Source organism: Meleagris gallopavo, chromosome 4, assembly GCF_000146605.3.
Source record: "Meleagris gallopavo isolate NT-WF06-2002-E0010 breed Aviagen turkey brand Nicholas breeding stock chromosome 4, Turkey_5.1, whole genome shotgun sequence".
Lineage (NCBI taxonomy): Eukaryota > Metazoa > Chordata > Aves > Galliformes > Phasianidae > Meleagris > Meleagris gallopavo.
In genome coordinates, this window is record NC_015014.2 from 15,388,890 (window position 1) to 15,411,027 (window position 22,138).

Below are 22,138 nucleotides of genomic sequence, written 5' to 3' on the forward strand. Positions count from 1 at the left end.
GATTTTTCTTATGAATGCAGAGATGTGTGAGAAAATAGTATATCTTCTCCATTTTTCAAGCTGTAATTTTTACAGTTTTTTTCTTGTTTGTTTTTGCTCTGGGTGTGATCTTCAGCTTATCTCAAGTCTTCAGTGGATGTAGACTGATAACCAAGTTAGGACTTAGCAATAATAAGTTCAGTGGCTCCTGAACATGTCACTGTCTTCAGTGAACTTTATGGGACCTTAAAAGTCAGAGAGTAATAGTGGTTCGTACCTAATGGAGTCTTTTCTGGTGAAGTAATGAAGTTACACTTGCTAGCTGAGCTAGTAAGTCACATCAAGCATTATGCTTTGATTTTGCTGCTAAAATCTATCTCAATTGCTCTTTTAATGCTGCTATTTCTACAGGAGGAAATTGAGAAAGGCCTCATTATAAGGGTTCTGGCCTGAAATAGATATTTTACTGTGTGCCAAATATTAGTAGGGGTGAAAAGCTTAAAGTAACTTAAGAAACTTAAAGGAACGTTTTAGCACTTAGTATGTAAAATGTTTCTTCAGTTCATCCAATGTGCTATACTCCACAGCTTTTTAGAATTTCTTAATTTTGCTTTTGCTATTTGTTCACTAGTCGTATCTAATCATTGTTTTCAACCTCCCTGACTCCCCTTCAGCAGAAATGACTCAATGTTGAGTAGCCCTATGCAATCCTTGTTTTAGGCACAGTGGGACCTTTGTACACCGACCTGTGGTACATTGAATCTCTGTGTATTATAGTCATCAGAAAGGGACACCGGAGGGAAGGTGTTGTGTGACATTTTGACAGACTTGAACTGCAGCAGGTGAAATTTTACATGTTACCTGTCTGCTTCTGACCGAATTATTTCTGGAGAGCTTTATATATAAGGTTGGGTGTCTGTTTTGCTATGCTTTTATGCACATAAACAACTATTTCAGCAGTGCTGAATGATAAATTAATTGACTGGGCTTCCAAAGAAGGGGTGTGACCTTCAGCAAGAGGAATTAACAAATCTAGATACCCCTGGAAAAACCTACCCAAACATCTATGCATTTTGAATAAATGAGTTTAGTTGTGTCCTGTGGAGTGCTTCAAGGGATCGGAAGCAAAAACTAAGTCTACTTATGCTCTTTGTGCTCTGTTTATACATCATTTATGTTGTAGGAGCTCCAGCATCCAGGTCAAGTTGCCTCATTTTGTCTTTTTTCCCTCTAGATACTGAAGAGCTTCGAAAGCTTTTTGATTCCTCAGTTGTCCAGCTCACCACCAGATGTTGAGGCAATGAGGATCTATCTGATTCTCCCTGAATTCCCACCCTTCCAAGATTCAAAGTATTATATCACATTAACACTTCCTCTGGCAATGGCTATTCTGCGCTTGGACACCAATCCTAGCAAAGTTCTTGGTAAGAGGCCACCATTTAAGATGCATGTTGCTCTCGCCATCCAGTGAGGATACAAATTACTGTCTTATGATTTTTCAGTCACATTTCTATGTTGATTTAATTTTGGTGGTTTTGTTAACCGTGGCTGCGGTGATAATGACAATTGAGTATGACTTGTGGTGTGGTGTCAGGAAGGAGCTGCCTCTAAAAAGCAGCTAGGAGCCAAAAGCACACAAGGAATCCTCCTCCCAGAAACCTATGCTTTGATGTAAGATAGTTTTAAACGTAACGTTTGAATTCTAAACATCAAATACATTGGAATGAATACTCTGCCATAAAGGTAAAATATGGGAAGCTAGAAAGTTACAGTAATATGAAACCTATAATTTTACAGTGCTGTGGATAATAAATGAGGAAGTAGATTCAAGTTAAGCATTGTTTTAATGTAGGAGTAGAATATTTCAAAGAACACTTACTAAGGAAGTTATTCTAATTTGCCTTATCTAATTTACCTACATTCAGAGACTCAATTCCAGAGAAATTTTCAAGCCTTTGTGTGAACACAGAGTTTTCATGTCATGAAGATTAAGTGATATTACTCTCTTAAATTTAATCAGATGTTGTCCACATCCAAATACATTTTCTGTGGAAGGTAAATGAATGAAAACACTGCTAACATAAAGTTAATTTAGCCTATATAAAGTGCAGAAAAACCTATTGTTTGGTCTGTGGTCAACCGAAACACAACAGCTCATCTCTTGCATCTGAATCTTATTTCTGCTAACATTATTTCATAATCAACACAACGCTGAGAAGATAAGCTGCTCAAAATGGCTGTTCATGTTTGCAAAGATATTAGCTCTTTGCTATTTTATTCTGTTTCTTAAGATTATCTTATACTAATGCTCATATATATAAAATGCTGTGTAATATATTCAGGCCTCCAGAAGCATTGCTCTGGTGATTTTTTTTTGAGGTTTAGTGGTTTATTATTGTATTTATTCATTTTATTCAAAGAGGTTTCGAAAGCAGATTTCCTCCTCCGCTTAGAGTTCCTTGTCCACTGCGATTGCTAGCGTAAAGAAGTGTAAAAGATTCTCTTTCTGTGGCACACAATTGTTGTGCTGACACTTCAGAGGATAAGCCAGTGCTTCTACCAGTAGATGTGATGTACTTTGCATGTAGATTGGTTCCCTGATAGGCAGGGTCTCTTTGGAGGAAAGTTAGCGAGAAGTAACAGCAAGGAGTAATTCAGCTTATTAAAATAGAGGGATGTTTAGTGCAGCTGTGCCAAGAGACTCCCTCTGACTCTTGCTATAAAAGTAGGTGGTACTGATGGAGAACTACTTTCTTATCACTGTAAAGAGACAACGACTTGTCTGCAAGATCCCACAGTCTTGAACATAAGATACTTGAAAGAGCTGGAAAATCTTGAGTTGAGGTTTGTGCATTGATCATGGCTTGGGGCTGGATGGTGAGTGATATGGTTGATAATGGAAGGGTGGAAATTAGCTGTTCAGCTTCTGGTGTCTGCCCCTTCCTCTGCTTGCTTTTCCAATTCAACAGTCAGGAAGGAACTACGGAAGTTTTTAGGTGTGTTCCTCTATTTTCAGCTTTAGCTCCTCTCTTTTCACTTTCATGTAGGGAGCATCCAGTTCCAGATTTATTTTGATGTTCCTCTTCTTTTCAGATAACTGGTGGTCTCAAGTGTGTCCAAGATATTTCCTCAGGCTAGTGGATCTCTATAAAGGTGCAGTGGTTTACCTCCTCAGTGGAAGAAAGACGTTGTTGATTCCAGTCTTGTTCAGTAGCTACATTACAGCTGCTCTCAGGCTTTTGGAGAAACTCCACAAGGTAAGCCTGGGTGTGTGTGTTGGCTCAAGATGATTCAGTCTTGTCTGCTCTTTGTCAGTTGGGGAACAGCTCTGGTGTGTTAGCTGTCTCATTGTCCGTTGAAACTCCACAACAGTGAGGATGTTACTGGTTATTCTGAATTCACTGTACTTGAAGGTTGCTTAGTTGTGACTCAAACGATGGGAAAAATTCACTGTAAGTGTTGGTGCCGAGCCACAAGACCACATGCACTGCTGTGATACAAATGCCCTACTACACTTCTGCTCCCACTGTATTTGTGCTCTTTCATCTGGATGAGGAGAAAGAAGAACTAAAATAAAAAGAAGTTTCTCAGTTTTCTAGAGCCTGTGTGTTGCAACCTGCTGTATTTGATTTTATGAAAGCAAACCTGCCTGATCTAAGAAAAATGCTGAATGTATCCATATTTCAAAAACACTCTGCTTTTTCCCTAGGTAAATCAGAAAGTTAAACATATAGAATATGATAAGTTTTATATCCCTGAGATTTCCAGCTTGGTGGATATTCAGGAGGACTACCTCATGTGGTTCTTACATCAGGCTGGAATGGTAAGAGCTTTCACATGTACTCTGTCCACATTTGTGTCTCTTATGAAAGAGATCTATGTTTTTAATATCCTCTTATTAGAGAGCATAATGTATTCACTGGAGGAGCAGTAAGATTATTTAATTATAACAAGGAAAGAAATCCCTGATGTGAGAAAACAAATAAATCCACCCAGAGATGCTGCAAGAGTAAAACGGGACTGCAGCAAATATTACTGTATGTATTTGTATGTACCTTCTAAATGTTGTGAGTGCCATGTTCCCTCTCTCTCACCTTCCATTCTATAGATAGTGCAGCTGTGTGCTTGCTTTTATTGAGCAGAACAATAAAATAGTGACCTAGTTTGATGTAACAGTAACAGTTTAAAATGTATCTATGGCTAATTAGAAGAGTAATTTGTGTTGCAAGACTGGTCTTACATTATTGTGTTGTGGCCTTACATTCTCTTCTGTTTCATGTGTTCTCTGCCTTGAGGGTTGCTTTTTTTTTTTGTTTGTTTTTCTTCATAAGGTAAGTTTCAGCTCTATCAGGCTAATGGGCTTCTGTGCCAGTTAGTCCTCTTAGTAATGTTTGGTATGAGAGTTTTGAATTAGAAGTGTTTGTTTCCTTGAGAAGGAAATTCCCATGGTTTACTTCAAGAGGAAGAGATTGGCTTGTGGGAGAAAAATTCCCTTTGGGTCACCTTTGAACTAGTGAACATCCTAAGAAATGCACGACACAGACTATAGAGAAAAAGATTTTCATTTCTTTCTCCTTTTTTTCTCCTTGACAGAAAGTAAGACCGTCTATCATGCAGGTAAGAAAATTGTTTTTGTGACTATTTGAAAAAGTTTTTATAGAAGCTGTAAGCGGGTACAGATTTGTCTGTCTGTTTGTCTTACAGGATGCTGTGACTCTCTGTTCTTATCCTTTCATCTTTGATGCTCAGGCTAAGACCAAGATGTTGCAGACAGATGCAGAACTACAGATGCAGGTAATCATTCTCTCTTCTAGTTTTCCTGCCCTATTACTTTTTTCCTGTCTTTTGCATTGGTGCCTGTAAGGAAAGGAGTTCACTGGGAGTTACTTTGTACCTCGTTTTATTGTTTCCGTGGTACAGGAGAGCAGAGTAGTTGGAGAAGCTGTTTGCCCAGGGCAGACAAAATGCTTAGTTTTTTTGAACTTCAGGAAGTTTGGTAATATCAGAATTGCCAGTTGTGCAGATAGTGGAAATCTAAACTATATAGAGAAGGAAGCCTGATGTATTTATGAGAGTCCAAGCATATGATTTAAGGTGAGATCTCTCTTAGAGGAGCTGGAAGGCTGGAAGAACAGAGAGTCTTGCAGGTTAAGTGGGCACCTTTTTGCAACTTCTGCCTAGCAGAGGGATGGTGGTTGTCAGAACTTGGGAGTTAAAATCTGACTTCTGGTTTTCTATGTAAGCTTGGCATATACTCACTGAGCAGCAGGAGTCAGCTTCTGACTCTTATTTTGCCACTTTCTTCTGTGTTTTTCCAACTCCTCAAATTGTCAGCAGCACACTGCTGAGAGGAGGGGATCTTCTTTGTCTTGGCAGAACAGCAGGCTGGCAACAGTTGTATTGTCCTGAGAGACAGAATCTTTATGAAGACAACCACTTAGAGGCCAAAAAACAGTACTTCTGTGAGTGCTGGAATAGAAGTTTGGTTTCCAATGGATTTCTGTCTCAAGGTCATTTGAGTTTTTAATTGAATTTACTGTATGAATTCGTTGCTTACGACAGACAAAGAACAAGAATGAATACTCTATGGGTAGTCAAACCTTTAACTGGACTTTGTACCTTAACTGACACCAGAAAATCTATATAAATGAGAGCTTTCAATTGTATGCAGTGAATTCCTTGGTATATTTTCATCTGGTGTGTTAGTAACACAGTTTTGCTTTGCAGACTGTATGATACCTTATCAAGATTGTGTTCATGCTGTTTCATGACTCAGTAGAAGCTTAAAGAAAGTCTTTTTCTTCCACCTGCCTGTCACTAATGTCAGAAAGCGTTCAGGAATTTAATATCTCTGCTTAATATCTGTTTCTTAAATTTGTGAATTGGTGATCTCAAAAGGTGTGGGTCTGGAAAATGAGGGTGCAAGCAGGCACGCATGCACACAGACTTGTATAGTGGTCACACAATCCTCGTACCCTGAGAGGAAGAAAGGAGCATCAGGCATATATCTGTTTTCCTTCCAGCTGTTTGTCACGCCTTTCTTGTTTACAGGTGGCAATAAATGGTGCAAATTTGCAAAATGTCTTTATGCTTCTCACCCTGGAGCCTCTGCTGGCTAGAAGCCCTTTCCTGGTACTTCATGTTCGCAGGAGTAATTTAGTGGGTGATGCTCTAAGAGAGCTGAGTATCCATTCAGACATTGATTTGAAAAAGCCCCTTAAGGTAAGTTTTCCTTAAACCTTCTCACGCAGCTGACACTTCCATAGCCTTTCTGCCCTTTGCATTACCACTTCAGCAGTGTCCTGCCATAGCAGAAGGGCAGGAATACATCCCTTCAGTGGAGGAGCTGGATCTTTCTCCTCTCTGACTCCAGGAGTCTTTTGGCAGTAATCAGTTCACAGGAAGCCATTTTTTCCTGGTGACTCTTCTAGGTAAGGGGCAGCAGGAAAGTAATATCTGAGATACGATGTCTTGTCTGTTTTGCCATTCTGTGGAGCAGGGCACTTACAATAAAGTGTCTTTTATCTCTGAGCGGTTGCTGCAAGGTTCAGTAATTGCTGTCATGCTGCTTCTGTTGCTGAGGAGGCGGGTGATTATGATTTGATTGCTATCTAACAGGAGAAACATAAGAAGTTAAAGTTTATCTAGTTATCAGATTTGCCACTGTGTGCTCCCTGTCCTTCCCTGCAAGCCGTGTGCTTGAAGTTGGCTCAAGGACTGTAGCGGGTTGGAGCATGTCAGGCAGATTGCTTTGCATGGCTTTCAGTCGGAAAAGTGTCTGATTCATTCTGTCTCTGCTCTGCATCCTTGTTACTGACCTTCTTTTTCTGCAGGTCATCTTTGATGGTGAGGAAGCTGTTGATGCTGGAGGAGTAACAAAGGAATTTTTCCTCCTGTTGCTGAAAGAACTCCTCAACCCCATCTACGGCATGTTCACTTACTACCCAGAGTCAAACCTGCTGTGGTTTTCAGACACGGTGAGCCCTTGCCCTCTGTGCACACAGGTTGAAATAATGTACTGCTTTAAATGATAATGAAGCTAGTGGCAAACGATGGGAAAGAAATGATTTTCCTCCTATTTTCCACCCACGGCATAATGTGAGCTTTATTTTCAGCCCATGTAAATTAGTGTAGGTCCATTAACTCTGATTATGCCTGTTAAGGAATTGGCTCTTTATTCATATCCCACAATAAAGCTTGTATTAAGTATCAGATGACAGTTAATAGAATTCTCAAATAGCATGAATGTGATAATCATGTGCTGTTTTACACAACCAGAGGTTTAGGTCATACTGGCATTCAAATTCAGTACTTCTGTTGCTGTTCACGTAATTGCAATCAATCCACTTGTTCATGCATCACTGTCACCTTCAGGTTCAAAACTTCTTAATGATCTATGTGAGGAAACTCTTAAAAAGTAAGAGTGCTGTAGTGAGCACTGGTTGATTTTTGAAAGATAGAAAGTTCTCAACCTCTCAGGTAGCTGGAGGTGATTGTTTATATCCTTTTCTTCACCTTCCTACTTATGTCATAAGTTGGAAAGTGATGTTATCAATGTTACCTTGAGGTACACCTGCCATGGTGGGGGGTTTTTTTAACTGATTAATTACGTTGTTGAAGGAAGGAAATGACATGGTGCCTTTTGTAACTTGTGACAGTATTACAGAGCAATTACTCTTCATGTTAAAGCTGTAAAAATAACAAATCTTTTGACACTTAAGAGCAATGACAACATGATCACTGAAAATATCTGAGTCATGTATTTACCACATTTAGCAAATCCAGGTAATGAGCCCGTGACTGACCTAGCAGCATGAGAGTAAATACATGAAGGAATGAAACCTTGTGTACCAACAGCTGCCTGTGTTTGCCTGGGTGGCACTGTGGTTATGCGTAAGCTTTTCAATAGAAGATAGAGTGAATGACAGGGAGAGAAGTGCTAACAGATTTTCTTGCAGTACATAGGTGGCAAACACTAAAGCTTTGTTAGTGGCTGGACGTGGCTCTGGGCAGACAGGTCTGGTGGCTGGCAACCCAGCATATAGCAGGAGGGTTGAAACTAGATGATCATTGTGGTCCTTTTCAACCCAGGCCATTCTGTGATTCTCTAAACTCAGAGGTTACAGAAGTAGTAGGACTCTGTTTCTGAAGCTTCATTTCTGTGCCACACTTCAGCAAGGCTAGGATCAAGGAATTCATAACCAGACTGGGACCTGACACTCTGTTTTTGTCCCAGTTGAGATAGCAGGGGCTGGCTTCTTCATGCATGGGGTAAGAGTGCAATGCATCATGCCAGAAACACTGCATCTCATCAGGATTTCTCTGTGTGGTTTTGAAGTGTTTTGTAGAACACAACTGGTTTCACTTGATTGGCATCATATGCGGTCTTGCAATATACAACTTCACAGTGGTAGACCTTCACTTTCCCTTGGCTCTGTACAAAAAGCTCTTGAATGTGAAGCCATGCCTAGAGGATTTGAAGGAGCTGTCCCCTACAGAAGGAAGGTACGAAAAACAAAATTTGCAGCCTGTCTGGGAAGGGATACCATCCATCTGAGATTGAGAAATGCCAAATGGTACACACTGCTCAGCATATCACCTCCTGGTCCTTCTGAGTGACTAATTATTTTTGGGGCGTTGTGAGACTAGCAGACTGCTGTGGTGAATGACATATAAGCCTTCTCTCCCCTGGGCTGTCAGATCTGCTCAGGTAATAACCTCTACAGCCACCTTGCTAGCCCCAGAAAGCTCAGTGTCAGCACAGCCAAAGCACTGCCGCTCTGTAGCCCAGTTACATGCATGATCCCAGATCCTAGCCTCAGCTTTTTTCATCAAGCCAGGCTTGGGCTTGGTCCTGAACCAACGTAACTCTGACCTGCTCCCATGAGCAGATCCCCAAGAAAGGGGGCTGAACTGGGTGAAGGAGTGGCTTTTTCTAAAATCTTTCTTTAATCTTTTTTACCTAATTGTGTGAGGATATTGGTTTTCTTTGACAGGTTAATATCCCACTGCTGTGTGACTGCTGTCTCCTGTCTCTTTTGAGTTACTGTCTGGTTTACCAGCACAAAGCTGCAGTTGTATTTTACCAGAATCAAATAAAATATCAGGAAGACAGCAAAAGGACTTTGAGTGATAGGAGAAGAATGTCTACTATATAATGGAGATAAAGATACAATTTTCCACAACCCTGTTTTCTTTCTATCCCTCAGACCTTCTTTATGTCTACGCATAAATATCTAGCAGCCCTTGAAAACTAGAAATGTAGCTCTGTGTGAGGCCAGGATGAATACAGGGTATCCATGGACTACTTAGATACTTTGTATGGACTAGAGCCTGTCTTGTTTCTAGCAAAGCATCTTCTTCCTGGAAGCATATTTCTTACCTTTTCAGGTGACACAGAGGTCCTCTTTCTTGCAATCCTATTACCCAGATGTATGATGGTTTTTACTTTTGCCAATTTTCTTACTCTTTTTAAATGTATGGCTTTTTGAATATGTTTTTCTTTCTCACTTCTTTCCCCCACACACATATAGGAGTCTTCAGCAGCTTTTAGATTATCCTGGGGAAGATATAGAGGAGACATTCTGCTTGAATTTTACAGTAAGTTATATTTAACATACAAGTGCTGTGATTGTTTCAGTATGGTTGGAAGCCCATTCATGTGTATTATGTGTTTGTTCTAAAATATGCCTGTAGCAAATAGCCTATGTTAATGTTAAGATGTTAAAATGCTTTGTTGTCAGCTCTTGTTGTTTTATATATGGCAATGAAAACTAAGCTAGTAAGCAGGTTAAATAGAGTGGTATTCAGAGTAGCTGTGTTGTCACCGTGGCATGTGACATAATGCCAGTGGCTGACTTCTCACACAGAAGAGTAAGAATTAGATTCCTAAATCCTTCTTGAAAATGGAGGCTTTGGGATCATTGGGCCAGTGCTTGAAATGCTAACACAGTTTAGAGTTTTCCTTGCTGTCATAAGCATATTTTTAAATGTAAAATTTATATTGATTGTATGTGGTTAGGCTGCTTAGAAACAAATATTTTCTAGGGGACTGAGGTAGTCAGCTTTTCTGTGCTTCTAGAGTAATACATATTTTTTTCTTTTCTAGCTAGTAACCTAGAGACAATAATTTCTATTACACAGTGGAGGTTCCCTAGAATTAAGAGTTAGATCTTCATGTACATTAAGATATCAGGTAGGACTTTCCTCATATGCAAACATATCAATACTCATGAAGAAATACAGCATCATTGTTCTCCAGTGGTGTTTTCCTGTGCTACCCTCAGGCAGGTTAAGGGCTTCCATGTTTCAGTGCCTTTGAAGTCCTGTTGCTCTAACAGACTGTGAGTGGTAGATTGATCTTGAGCACGATACAGACTCTTGGCTGTCTGTTCAGGTCCAGCCTGGGGCAATAACAAGGTAGCAGGAAGCCCTGCTACGCACTGTCAAGCTGGGAGAGTGTTGTCTATTTCTTGTTTCATAAATGAGAACACAAAGTTTCTTAAATCAAGCTTGTCTCTTCCCTAAGTCAGGCCTGAGTCTGCCTTTATCTCAAGCAGGTCAGAGCTGCAACTCAGGATGAAGTAATGCAGCCAAAATTATGATAATTTTATATGTCCCAGGTATGTTTGTACTGGTGCCACTGTAGGCCAAGCAAGAGCAGCAGTTTGTCCTTGGTCATGCTGTCTGGCAGTGAGAGCACCTGAATTAATCTACTGTTCTTCCATTATTATGATAATAATAGTAATAGTAATAAAAAGTGATTCTATTCACTGCCAAAGCATGTGGCCTTATTTAAATATACTTTTTATAGTTCGCAGTCTCTTGTTGACCTAAAGAAAAACTTTTTTCCATTCTGAACTTGCTTGGCTTAACATCAGTTCTGCAGCAAATGTAAATGATAGAAAGTGGTGACATTTACAGGATGGAAAAAGTGTTCTGCATATACGCTCTTCTCTGTCCCACCCTTCAAATGCCACTCATCAGCTGTAAAGAGAACCCTGTTATCTTTCTGCAGGCATATGGCCTGAGAAGTACTTTTAGTGAAATTAATTTTGTTATTTTATATAGATCTGCAGGGAGAGCTATGGTGTGACAGAGCACAAGAACCTGATTGAAGATGGAGACAAAATTCAGGTGCAGAAGGATAATAGGTAAGTGAGGTAATATGGGGGAATGGGCTCACACTTGTGGTGAAGTCAGATGCACTGCCACAGAAAATTTGGCTGAGATGAAATGTGGGGGAGATTTAGAAGTCACTGAGAAGTCATTTGTGAACGGATTCTAAGACCAGTTGTTCAGAAAGTTATTGGGTACTAGTGACATTTAAATACAGAATGAGGTTTGCATCCACCAGTGTCTGAGAAATGTCCCACAGCTTTTTGGATGGGTATCTTCTCTATGAAAGACATTAATGTAGACCCCTGTCACAGCTTTCTCATGGTAAATAAAGATCACAACACGGTTGGCCCTTGAAGGTCAGTCCCCATGAATGGTACAGACAGGAGCTGTACCTGAAAGAAGTAAAACGGAGACTGGCAAACTTGTTTGTACTATTAATTCTGGAGCAGGAAACTTTCCCTTGTGTATGCCTGATAGAGGACCACCAATCAGAGCCTTAAGGCCCAGCTGTATGTAAACAAATTGCTTTGCATTTGGCTGAAACATTGAGAGTTATTGCAAGTGCTGTTACCATTTACCCCCCCTCGATTTTTTTCCAGCTGCTAAAGTATTTTCTTCTCATAATCCTGTAATTGGATTTCTACAGATGCTTTGATTACTTGAAACAGCATTCAAATTCTTTCTCTGCTGGCAAAACAGTGTGATCCAGTGTTTAGTCAGCAGGATGGTTGGGGGCTTGTGCAAGGACTGCTGACGACCTTACTGGCAATTCTGGAGATGAAGTCATCTCCTATTAATCTGATTATTTAAAATGGTTCTGATTGTGCCTAAAACCGTGGCTGTAAAAGCTTTGTCTGTCTTCTTAGCTACCTTACTGCAGTTTTACAGCTAGGTATCTGTTTCCATATGAAACTCAGGTAGAGATGGAGAAGTGTAATTCTGTCTCCCTGTAAAGGGAAGATGGGCAGCAAGATAAGTATGGGTGAGTTTGAAACAGTGAGGATGGAAATGCCAGTGCTGGTCTTTAGTTTGTGTAGGCATTCAAAAGTAAAATAGCCTTTTTATTGCTGTGTGCTGCACTGGCCTAGGGGAAGGATCAGTGGTTTTAGCTCAGAGCAAATGTTTGGGAAGAACATCCAGGTTAACTCCTTCAGCTGTTTAGTGAGGAAAGACAAGAAGAGGAGCAAATTCTTAGAAAGAAAGGCAAGTCTGTGGCTGCACTACCTTAATGCATCCCACAATGCAGCTGCTTTGTCATGGCCAGAGTTTTGAACTCAAGCTAACCTCTAAATCCAAGTCTAGACATGGCTGTCAATTCATCCACCTTACTGCTTAATGACTTCCTCTGTTGCTATGTTTAGAGGTCAGGACCAAATTGCTGCCCTGTTGGCCGCAGAAGTGTGTTGTGTTCATGCCTTTGGATGTTGTCCTTCTCTTTGAGCAAGGTTCACTGGTAACTGAAGGGTTCTTAGGATTGTTTTGACTGAACAAGTACTGAGTAGGAAACGCTTGCTTTTTCCCCTTCTCTTTTGAAGTTCATATTGGGTATCACAGCATAAAATGTTTTGGTAAATGGCTTGTGACTCTAACTGCCAGAGTGGTATTAAGCAACAGTTAAGTGCTTAATCAGCTTGGGTTTCCCTAATGCTCAGGTGATGACCATGGGCAAAATGACAGTAAAGCAAATGCACTGGAAAATAAATCCCCCTTTGCTGTATAATGTATTTTTCCAAGTTTTCATATTTGACAGTCTGCTTCCTTATTTTCTGTTTTGAATTTCTTGCCCATCTTTTGCTGCTTTTACATGGCATATGCACTGAGAATTTCTCCATCAGAAGGTCATAGTGCTTCTTCCAGTAGTGGCCTTCTTTGCAACAGTTGAGGCACTGGGCTCTGCTTGGTTCCTTAGTCTGCTTCTGAGTTTAAGCGTGAACTGATCTTAAATGCCAGGCAGAAACAGCTGCTCCACCCATAGAGACTAGTTTCATGTTCCAGTTTGTCATCAGATGGTATCACCAGGAAATATTTCAGGTCATTGCAAAAGTGGAATTCTAGGGTTGCACACAGATCTTGGTGCTTCAGAATGAGAAAAGAGAAAATAAAGACTCCTAACTTCCTAACAAAATCCGAAGACAGTTTGGCCGTGGCCTGACTTTTTGCCGGTTACTGCGGAATATTATTTTTATTTCAGTGCTGTTATTGGGAACCTTTGAAGCAAAACAGTGTTGTCATTCTGAGGGAAGTCATTCCCTTTGCTGCCTACTCCAGAAGCACAGATTCTACTTTTATTTAACCAGAGTGTGAAGGCTGAATAAGAAATTCCTAGGTTTCTTTTCTTGTTCTGTAGTAAGAGGAGTAATTTGAGGAGGAAGTTAATGGGCCATGTAGTTTCAGATTGAGACTTTTCAGAACAGGATTTCCTCAGTCTGGTCTCAGTGGGGACTGGGTTTGGAGCAGCTGCCTCTGCAGAATCACAGTGTGCCTGGCCAGGCTCCCAGTTCTGGAATTGGAGCCTCTCTCAGAGGTTAGGCAGACACTTGGTGCTACCTGCTGCTTTAGTTCTTTGTCCACGTTGCAGTGATTGAGCTTGGTGGTGGTGGGACAAACTTACTGAACACTAATTTTTGTAAGACACATTACAGGCAAAAACAGGATAACACACAGTGCTGCTGCTCAGGCATTTATGTGAAAGTGCTTTTCTCTGTCTCTCAACGTCCTAGGGAAAAATTTGTTGAAGCCTATGTAAATTACATCTTCAACTGCTCCATCCATGAGTGGTACACAGCTTTCTCCACTGGCTTCCTGAAAGTTTGTGGTGGGAAAGTCTTGGAGCTCTTCCAGCCCACAGAGCTCAGGGCCATGATAGTTGGAAACAGCAACTACAACTGGGAGGAACTGGAGGAGGTAAAGCTTCTCTTCTCATTGTTTTTGTCTTCTTAACAAGCACCAGGAGGGTGAACACAGTGGGACGTGGGGTGTGGTGAGCCACAGTGTCCTTTTCTATGTGCCTTGTTCATCTTGCTGTCATTCACATGAAATGTCTTATTGTCCTGTTACTAAATACAGCTCAGGGAGAAAATTAGGGATGAGAAAGAACAGAGGAGAAGGACTTCAGTCTGGTTTTTATCAGTGTGAAGGCTAAGACTGTAGGAAAGAGACAAAACTTAGAGCAAAACTCTCTCCAGTATACAAGGGCAAGAAAACCCACCAAAAACACTGACAAAGGGTTCAGAAATTGTTGGGAAAATGCTTTGCTTCTTTGAGCTATGCTATGGCTCATGGTACTTCCTGTGCTTCATTTCTTAACTGCCAGGTACAATCTGATGTCAGACAAGAGAAGAGATCAGGGCTCGTTTCTGCTTAGATTTTGCTTTCTATTGCTAGATGCAATGATGTGACTTCTTGCTTTCCTAATAGAGTGCTGTCTATAAGGGAGACTACACTGCGACGCACCCAACTGTGAGAATGTTTTGGGAAACCTTTCATGCATTTCCCTTGGAAAAGAAGAAGAAATTTCTCTGTGAGTATTTTGCAGTGATGCAGGCTGTCTGCTGAAAGAAAATAATTGAGTGGGAGCGTGCAGAGCTCCAGGGTTGTGGCACATTGCATTAACAGTGACCCAGCATGCATAGTTAGCTCCTCGGTTACGTGTTCATCAGATCATCTGCTTTGTCCCCGTTTCTCCCTCCAACCCCAAAACCACTGTGTGGTTGAAGTGTTCACAGGGCGATGTCTGCAGTGGGAGTACACTATCCATCTATTTTGTTGCTAGGTGGCAGATCATGGCAGCCCCCAGTGCCTATTTGTAACCTGATTGCTTCTTCTGCAACACTCATATTAGGGGCAAATGGGGCAATTTGGGGGTGATAACCAAGAGAAGCTGACATATAATGAGAAGGAAAATGAGACCACTTGATGTGAGAAAGTGTTGTTTATCACCTTTCCTGATGGCAGTCTCCATGTGGGAGGGGAGTTGTGTGCTAAGAAGAAATGCCCTCAAGAAACGGCTTTGAGAAGTGCATCTGTGTGTTTTGCTTCAAGCAATAGATGGTGTTGGACTAAATGACCTACAGAGGTCTTCTCCAGCTTCAAAGTGACGTGCTTGCTCTGACCAGCCTGCCTTCTCTCTGCTTCCAGTGTTTCTGACGGGCAGTGACCGCATCCCCATCTATGGCATGTCGAGCCTCCGCATTGTCATCCAGTCCACCGCCAACGGGGAGCAGTACCTGCCTGTGGCACACACCTGCTACAACCTCCTGGACCTGCCTAAGTACAGCAGCAAGGAGATCCTCAGTGCCCGGCTGATGCAAGCCATTGATCACTACGAAGGCTTCAGCTTAGCTTGACTGGTGTGGGAGAGGCACAGACACTTGGGTACATGGTGGGCTTGGGTTTATTTTTGTATGGGAAGGGATCGGAGCTTTTTTGGGGGAAAAATAATAAGAATAGATTTGGACAATGCAGTTTCAACCTAATGCTGCCAGTATTTTGTGAGGCTTTAGCAGGCAGGGACTATTGCTTTGAATTTTCTGATCTGCTGAACACAATCAGTTCAGTGAGCTTTTCTGTTGTTTCTCCTCCAGATTCACAGCAGTACCCTACCAGCAACTCCTTCTAGTTTGCTTTTATCGCCCCTTACACACACACTGACTTCTCATTTTAGATCAGTTTATGTACTTGGTGTTCCTTGCACATAGGCTACGATGGTAATTCAGGATGAAATAGTGATTACCTTTTAAAAAAGCTGTGATTCCCCACATCCTTTTTTTTTTTCCTTCCTTTTTAAATGCAAGCTGGTTCTTGCTTACTTAGGGTGAACGTATCCTCTCTGCTCTTTGGTCCTTGGCAGATGGTACTGGGCTAAGGTGTCACTTGTTATCCCCAGGTCAGTTATGGTACGTGCTCTGTCTTTTTGCACCAGTGTATCTCACGGAGGATGTGTTGGTTGCAGGGTTGGCTTGTTTTTCCTCTTCTGTGTCAATCTTTGTTCCCAAGCAATGTCTTTTTAAAGGATCATCAAATTCCTTTATGCTAAGGCTTGTGGATGGACAAACCGTACTGTTAACAGGTTTCTTGGACTGTATGTCTCTTGTGTTGTTTTTCTGTCCCCTTGTTAGCCGAGGGGGCAGAGCCAAGTCCAGTGTTTCCATTCTATCAGATGTGCTCTTCATTACAAGGAGAGTTGGCAGCAATTATCACTGCTGCCTTTCTCCAGAGGAGTCCTGAGTGTGTGAGGATGTGTGCAAGCTCTCCAGTGTCATCAGGCCGGAGGAAAAGAAAGAAGCATTAAATTCCTGTTGGTGTAGTACCTCTCTAGTTGGAGGCTGGTGTTATTACTGCAGTTTATGGTTGGAGGGGAGACTGTGGCATCTGTTTTGTTTGGCGTGTGCTGGAGGGGAAGGCTAAAGGACAATCTGTTATGAATTGCAATGGTAATGTACAGTAACTGTACAATAAAAGATGAGCAGGCAAAAGCGTAAACTGTATCCTGTAAGGTTGGAGAGCCCCCATCCCATTAATGATAAGTAAATGACTACCCCAACTTTAAGGTTTTGGTGTAAATCTCATTTGAAGCCTGAGGTTGTTTTGCAATTGAATTGTTCTTAGGACATACTCTTTATGCACCACGTTGGATATCTAGTATTGAACTTTGCACCTTGTAACAAAAGGTTATAGGTTTTGTCTTGGCAAATGGAGGAGTGGAGCACTGGTAATGTAACGCAGCATTGAAGAAAAATAAAGCAGCATATGAAATATTGATAACGGGTGTTTTTTTCAGAAGGGGGGAGGGAAGGAAGGAAAGGAGTGAGCAAGGAAGAAACTCCTGCAGATGTACATCTGGAAGTCCAAAGCTAACCTAGCATTTTGTTATCCCCTTCTTCTCGATGCCAGTCTTTCTTACTTTCTTAACAACAGTGCAGGTGGTGGTTTTGGTTTTTGCCACAGGGAAAACAGCATTTCAGAAACAGAGATTAGGCAGCCAGGTGTGTCTTTTTTTTAATTTACAATTTTATTTAACGGATTCTGTTACGTTTAGCTTTCAAAGTTCAAAAATATAAACTCTCTAAAGTGCATAACTGTACTTACATTTCATATAAACTATCTGAAATTCTAGCAGTATGCCATGTAAACAGCGATAACTAAGCATCAGAAAATGCTACAATCTCATCAATTCAAACAATGCAATGGACTGTTCCCTACATATCATTTATCAAGATTTGTCAGGGGCAAAACTCAGCAAACATAGTTTATTGGTACACAGTGCAAACAGGCTTTTAAAAATAATCAGAGAAATCATACTCCTGGGAAGTGTTGGCCCACTACAACATGAATAAGGAGGAAAAGGGGCAGGAACTACACCAAGCTTCCCTTCCTGTCAGTCATCTTCAAATGCAGTTTCTAAGCCCAACTGTAACACTCAGCATATCAGATCTGAGAGGCAGAGCCCCACACCTCCCTCATAATGGACGCTCAGTGCCTCCTAAAAGCCACACCCCAGTTCATCATACAAACCCTTGCAAACAGGGAATTCAGCCTTCACTACTTTTCTGTAGGAGCGGGCAGTTCTGCTGTCAGTAGAAAACAGCCCCAGGCTCTCCCTAACAGAAGCACATCAGCCTCTTATGAGGCAGACTGCCAATGCGGAGCCCTGGGGAAGGGGGAGGAAGACAGCCTCCCGAGTAGCTGCGGGGTGCCAAAAAGACCTGCCCTCAGCACCAGCTTTGGCAAGAATGAGCGCAGACAGCACATTGAGGGGGGTGAGTTTACGTACTGCTCCTCTTTATGGGCCCTCCTGCCCACAGAGAGAAGGGAAGTGAGGAGCTCTTCTGTGAGCCCTGCTCCTGTGTGAAGCCTGGCTGTGATGAGGTGCACTGCACCCATCCTCAGCTGTTCGGCTCCTGCACTCAGCTCCCCAGGGGACTGAGATAAAAGACAGCATCTCCTTGTGATACCAGGGCCAAGCCCCATTAACAAGAGCGTGTTGGCCCAGGTCCAGGGGAAGGGCTGCAGGGCAATGACTGCCTGTATGCACTCCTGGAGTGCACAGGCTGCAGAACTGTCAGCTGCTTGCTGTGATTCTGAACTTGCTGCCTTTCACTCCTCCTCACAATCGGCAGTGATTGTCCAATGCAAGAACTGGAATCCAGTGGCCCAGGACTCTGATAATGCTTAGCTGCTCAACCCTGCACCTGAGACACGTGCAGCAGGTGGCTCCAGGCTTTCACTTCCCTGCAGTATCCTCTGCCCCAGCATACAAACTACACCCAACAAAATCACAGGGAAGAAAAGAACATCCTCTGTTGCCACAAAGTATCTCTGCTTCAGCCCACATTGCTGGTGGCACACATAAATAACACTCAGGCTAATGGGTGTGCATGACATCCATGTGGACTTTTACCGTATCACAAGTGTATGGGCTGACGTAGTGGGTTTTCCAGATGCTTGACAGCTGACACTTGACTGAGCAGCTACCAAACTCCCAAGGCATTCTAACTTAAAGCTGATAAAACCTCTTCCCAGGTGCCCAAACATCGTCATAATCTCGCAGCATCCACCTTCCAAGGGGAACAAGTAAGCACGAGCCTTGCTGCACAACTCTTTTGCTTTGCTATTCCAAACAGATGTAGGCATTTTCTTAATTGAATTGGCAGTCAAAAAAGAAAAGTGGGAAGAAAACCCAACTGAATCTTGTGCAAAACTGTAATTCAAACCAGTTCTGGGCTATGACCAGGATACTCTTCCAACATTTTATAAAGCAATGGAAGTCACTGAACTCCGAACAGTCTGGTCAAAAGTCTGAGCAAATCTTTACTGTAGCTACAAGAGAACAATCTTGGTGCTGTCTGACCTGTGCCGTCACATGAGATTGGGTCAGGTCTGGTAAAATAAAGTGGAAGCTATTTGATGATTTAATCACTATTCATGCTACTTTGCCTCTTGCTATGATATCCTGGAAAAAAAAAATAGCATAGCTGGCTTTCATATTCTAAATATTACAGGATCTGTAAGCAAATCAAAACAGAAGGAACCCTTCAGTGCAGTCACTGAGGACAGCATCATGTCTCCTACACTGGCAAACTCCATTTTGGGCATCAGGCCTGGAGAAAGAATGGACAACAGCAAATGGAGAGAGTGATGGAAAGCCACCCATTCCCCCTGTCCTGCCTCTGGTAATGGCTCTTCAGTTCCCAGGGAGCTCCTCAGCCCTCACAGCCAGGCTCTCGATGCATCCACTTCATGCACTTGTCTGCTTGGTGCTCTCTTTTCTTAGTGTATTGGTAAAACCACTCTCCTCCTTTACATCATCTTTGAGCTAATATCTCTTTTACTGATCAGGACCTCCAGCAGCCTTAGCTTGGCCTTAATTTGCTTGTATTCATTGTATTCTTCAGCCATAGGAGTACGGTCTTCTTTTTGCACATTCCTAGTGAGAATAAAAGGAACAAAGGAACCATGAAGATTTCTCTACCAGTAGATCTTCCTTCAGTAGCCTTCCTCTATCTCCAGGCTTCAGACTAACAAAACACCTCCCCCTCTTCTATTACCCAGCAGGGAATAAAACTAAATAACTTTTATACTTAGTGAGAAAAAGAGAAGGGCAAGCAAATGAGCTATGAAGCAGACAGTACATATTGACGCGTAACAGAATCCCATGCTTCCAAATGCAGAAGCTTATTTGAAGCTCCTGCTTTGCTGAAATTGTCATCCTCTGCATTACAGTTGGAAAAAAACAACACCCAGCCAACCAAAAGAAACCCCAACAAACCCATCAAAAGAAGAAGTCCCATTACCTTCAAAAGAAATAAGATATTTCATTTCAGCATACGCGAGATTCAAGTTTTCTATGATTTTATAAAAACATTTAAAGTTTATAGTAGTGGCAAGAAGCTAATTTCAGGAGAATAAAAATATTAAAGTACTCTATCAGCTCATATATGAGGAGCTTTTTCTGATTCTTACATACCCAGCCATACTCCAGCAAAAGTACTTGTTAAACTCATGTCTGAATACTTCACAGACATGCAAGATCAGGACAGAGAAGCATACAATGTTACTGGGGACAAAGACCAATTCTTCCATCCCTAAGGAAATGTTCCATCATTATTACTAATTTTGCTAGATGCAGCTGGATTTTCTGTACTTATACTGCTTTTGAAAGTTATCAAAGAGGTGGTCCCTAAAGATCTTTGGGGAAAAAGAAATGGTCATTCATTTTAATGGGCAACTGTATCGAATGTGAGTAAATATATAATGATGACAACAAAATATACAGTGGTGAATTCAGGTAACTTTCCATAATTGGAGGCCTTTGTACATGCCAAATTGATTAAGAACAGCTGAAAGACAGAGCAATAGCTGAGAAATTACCTCCCATTTTGTCGGAAAAAATTATCTTCAAAGTCTCTCAGTTTTTTTCTGATCCGCTTTTTCTCTTCCCTGACTTCTTGCAGCTGCTCTAACAGTTCAGGCCTGTTGTGTTTAAATACAGACATGATTATACTTATGAACACAATTATAACTGGGAACATACAATAAATTTGCAAATTTAGCGTTGTATGGATGCCAAGTAACTGAGCTGCTCCATAAGCAGCCCTGGGAATCTGCTGTTAATTGCAAAAGAAAGGTCTCTGAGTTTACTTCAAGAAAAAGACTGCATGTAGGCTTAAGTCAAGTGTGCATTTCACAATTCATCACTAACTTCAGTGAAACTTACTTGCTGAAGGTAGATCTGGTTTTGGTGACTTCTATGGAATTGAGGTTCGACGGCCATGCATTAGGCCTACCATCTAAGTGTGTATGCATAGATCTAGGTGCTTAAAACTAGAAAGGAGTTCAACTTGATGTCTCCGAAAATGGGAATGCCTTGTAGAGTACAGGGGTTGTTTCAATGACAAAGCTCAGCAGTGATAGTAGCTGAAGTGGAGGTACTATTAAGCCCAAGATTCTGAAGATTATAGAAGTCAGACATCACTATGAGGACAGGATAGTTTTCTCCCAAAGCCTTTCATATAGGGATCTATTGCATTTCAAAATGAAGTGCAAAAAAATTTGGACAACATACATGGATGCTTCATGGAGATTTGAGAGCCCCATATCCTGACTGCTCCTTGATGGTATCTTATCATCCACTGGGGAAACAAAGCCGTCGGCATCATCTTCTAGTTGATCCAAAAAGCTACGCACGTTGAAATCTGTTTTCATAGTGATTGTGAAGTCTGGTTTCACATTGCTGTCCTCCTCAGAGCCCTCCTCTTCCTCCTACAGAGAGAGAAAGAACATCCCCATCACACAGTAAGTTGCTTCCCTTCTCAGAAGCAAGCATCTCCTTTCACTGCATGCACTGGGAACAGATATGAAAATAAGTGAATAAGCAGAGCAAGCAAGCACTTCAATTGCTAAGCAATACAGTACACCAGGATATCACCAGGAAGACACGCTATACCCAGAGCCTATCAGAGAAATCAACTCAGATTGGTTAAGGAGACCCAAGGCAGCAAAAGTGTAGGAAAAAAATCTAGCTTTCTCAGCAAGATGTTGCTTTAATTCTTATATTCTGATACAGATAAAACCAATTTCAGTTGTAATGCATGCTGTCTAAAGCACAGCTGCCATCCTTTGCTCGTCTATACAAATACACCAGGCAGCATACAGATCATCAGCTTAAAACAAGTATTCTCTCATAAGATACACCGCAATAGCTCTCTCTAAAGGCAGAGTTCGAGACCTGAAATGCTTTCAATGCTACCAATGAGCTCATAGAGATCTTTCTAAAGCCAAGTATTGGATATCATTGACTGTAAAAGCCTGCTGTTGCTAACATGGTCCCAACCTCAGCTCCATACCATATAGCTGTAGCACACTGAAAATTGGAGTGGAAACACTTTGTCTGGTACCATTTCCCCAAAGTACACAGACAAATTGGTCACGTTCAATTTTTTTTCCTACAACCTACAGGCACAACTTTTGGAAGTCTCTGCTGCACTTTGTGTTTGCTAATTCATAGAACTCTCAAATGTAGGCCTTGTCATGTGATACC

The 22,138-nt window shown here is 41.6% G+C and overlaps 2 protein-coding genes across 13 annotated transcripts in view; one reads left to right on the plus strand and one right to left on the minus strand.

The window, feature by feature from the left end:
• HERC3 (HECT and RLD domain containing E3 ubiquitin protein ligase 3) overlaps nt 1-16,858 on the plus strand; it is a 40,088-nt gene extending 23,230 nt beyond the window's left edge. Inside the window, exons 12-24 of one of the 5 annotated variants that reach the window (XM_003205471.4) lie at nt 1,214-1,403; nt 3,073-3,236; nt 3,689-3,802; nt 4,573-4,596; nt 4,684-4,773; nt 6,031-6,201; nt 6,813-6,956; nt 8,318-8,484; nt 9,513-9,579; nt 11,050-11,132; nt 13,821-14,004; nt 14,518-14,620; nt 15,238-16,858. In XM_003205471.4, the coding sequence (XP_003205519.1) occupies nt 1,214-1,403; nt 3,073-3,236; nt 3,689-3,802; nt 4,573-4,596; nt 4,684-4,773; nt 6,031-6,201; nt 6,813-6,956; nt 8,318-8,484; nt 9,513-9,579; nt 11,050-11,132; nt 13,821-14,004; nt 14,518-14,620; nt 15,238-15,446 (1,710 nt within the window). In that variant the 3' untranslated portion in view covers nt 15,447-16,858. Of the gene's footprint in view, nt 1-1,213; nt 1,404-3,072; nt 3,237-3,688; nt 3,803-4,572; nt 4,597-4,683; nt 4,774-6,030; nt 6,202-6,812; nt 6,957-8,317; nt 8,485-9,512; nt 9,580-10,087; nt 10,175-11,049; nt 11,134-13,820; nt 14,005-14,517; nt 14,621-15,237 lie in introns of those variants that run through there. The other 4 variants (XR_793204.3, XM_019614544.2, XM_019614545.2 and 1 more) reach the window with 4 other exon arrangements.
• Nucleotides 16,859-17,072: 214 nt separating this feature from the next.
• Nucleotides 17,073-22,138, minus strand: part of FAM13A (family with sequence similarity 13 member A) — a 46,382-nt gene continuing 41,316 nt past the window's right edge. For 5 of the 8 annotated variants that reach the window (XM_010709625.3, XM_010709623.3, XM_019614549.2 and 2 more), the window contains 3 exons: nt 21,164-21,360; nt 20,470-20,571; nt 17,073-19,525 (listed from right to left, as the gene is read on the minus strand). In XM_010709625.3, coding sequence (XP_010707927.1) covers nt 19,399-19,525; nt 20,470-20,571; nt 21,164-21,360 — 426 coding nt within the window. In that variant the 3' untranslated portion in view covers nt 17,073-19,398. The remainder of the gene's footprint in view (nt 19,526-20,469; nt 20,572-21,163; nt 21,361-22,138) is intronic. The other 3 variants (XM_019614552.2, XM_010709621.3, XM_019614550.1) reach the window with 1 other exon arrangement.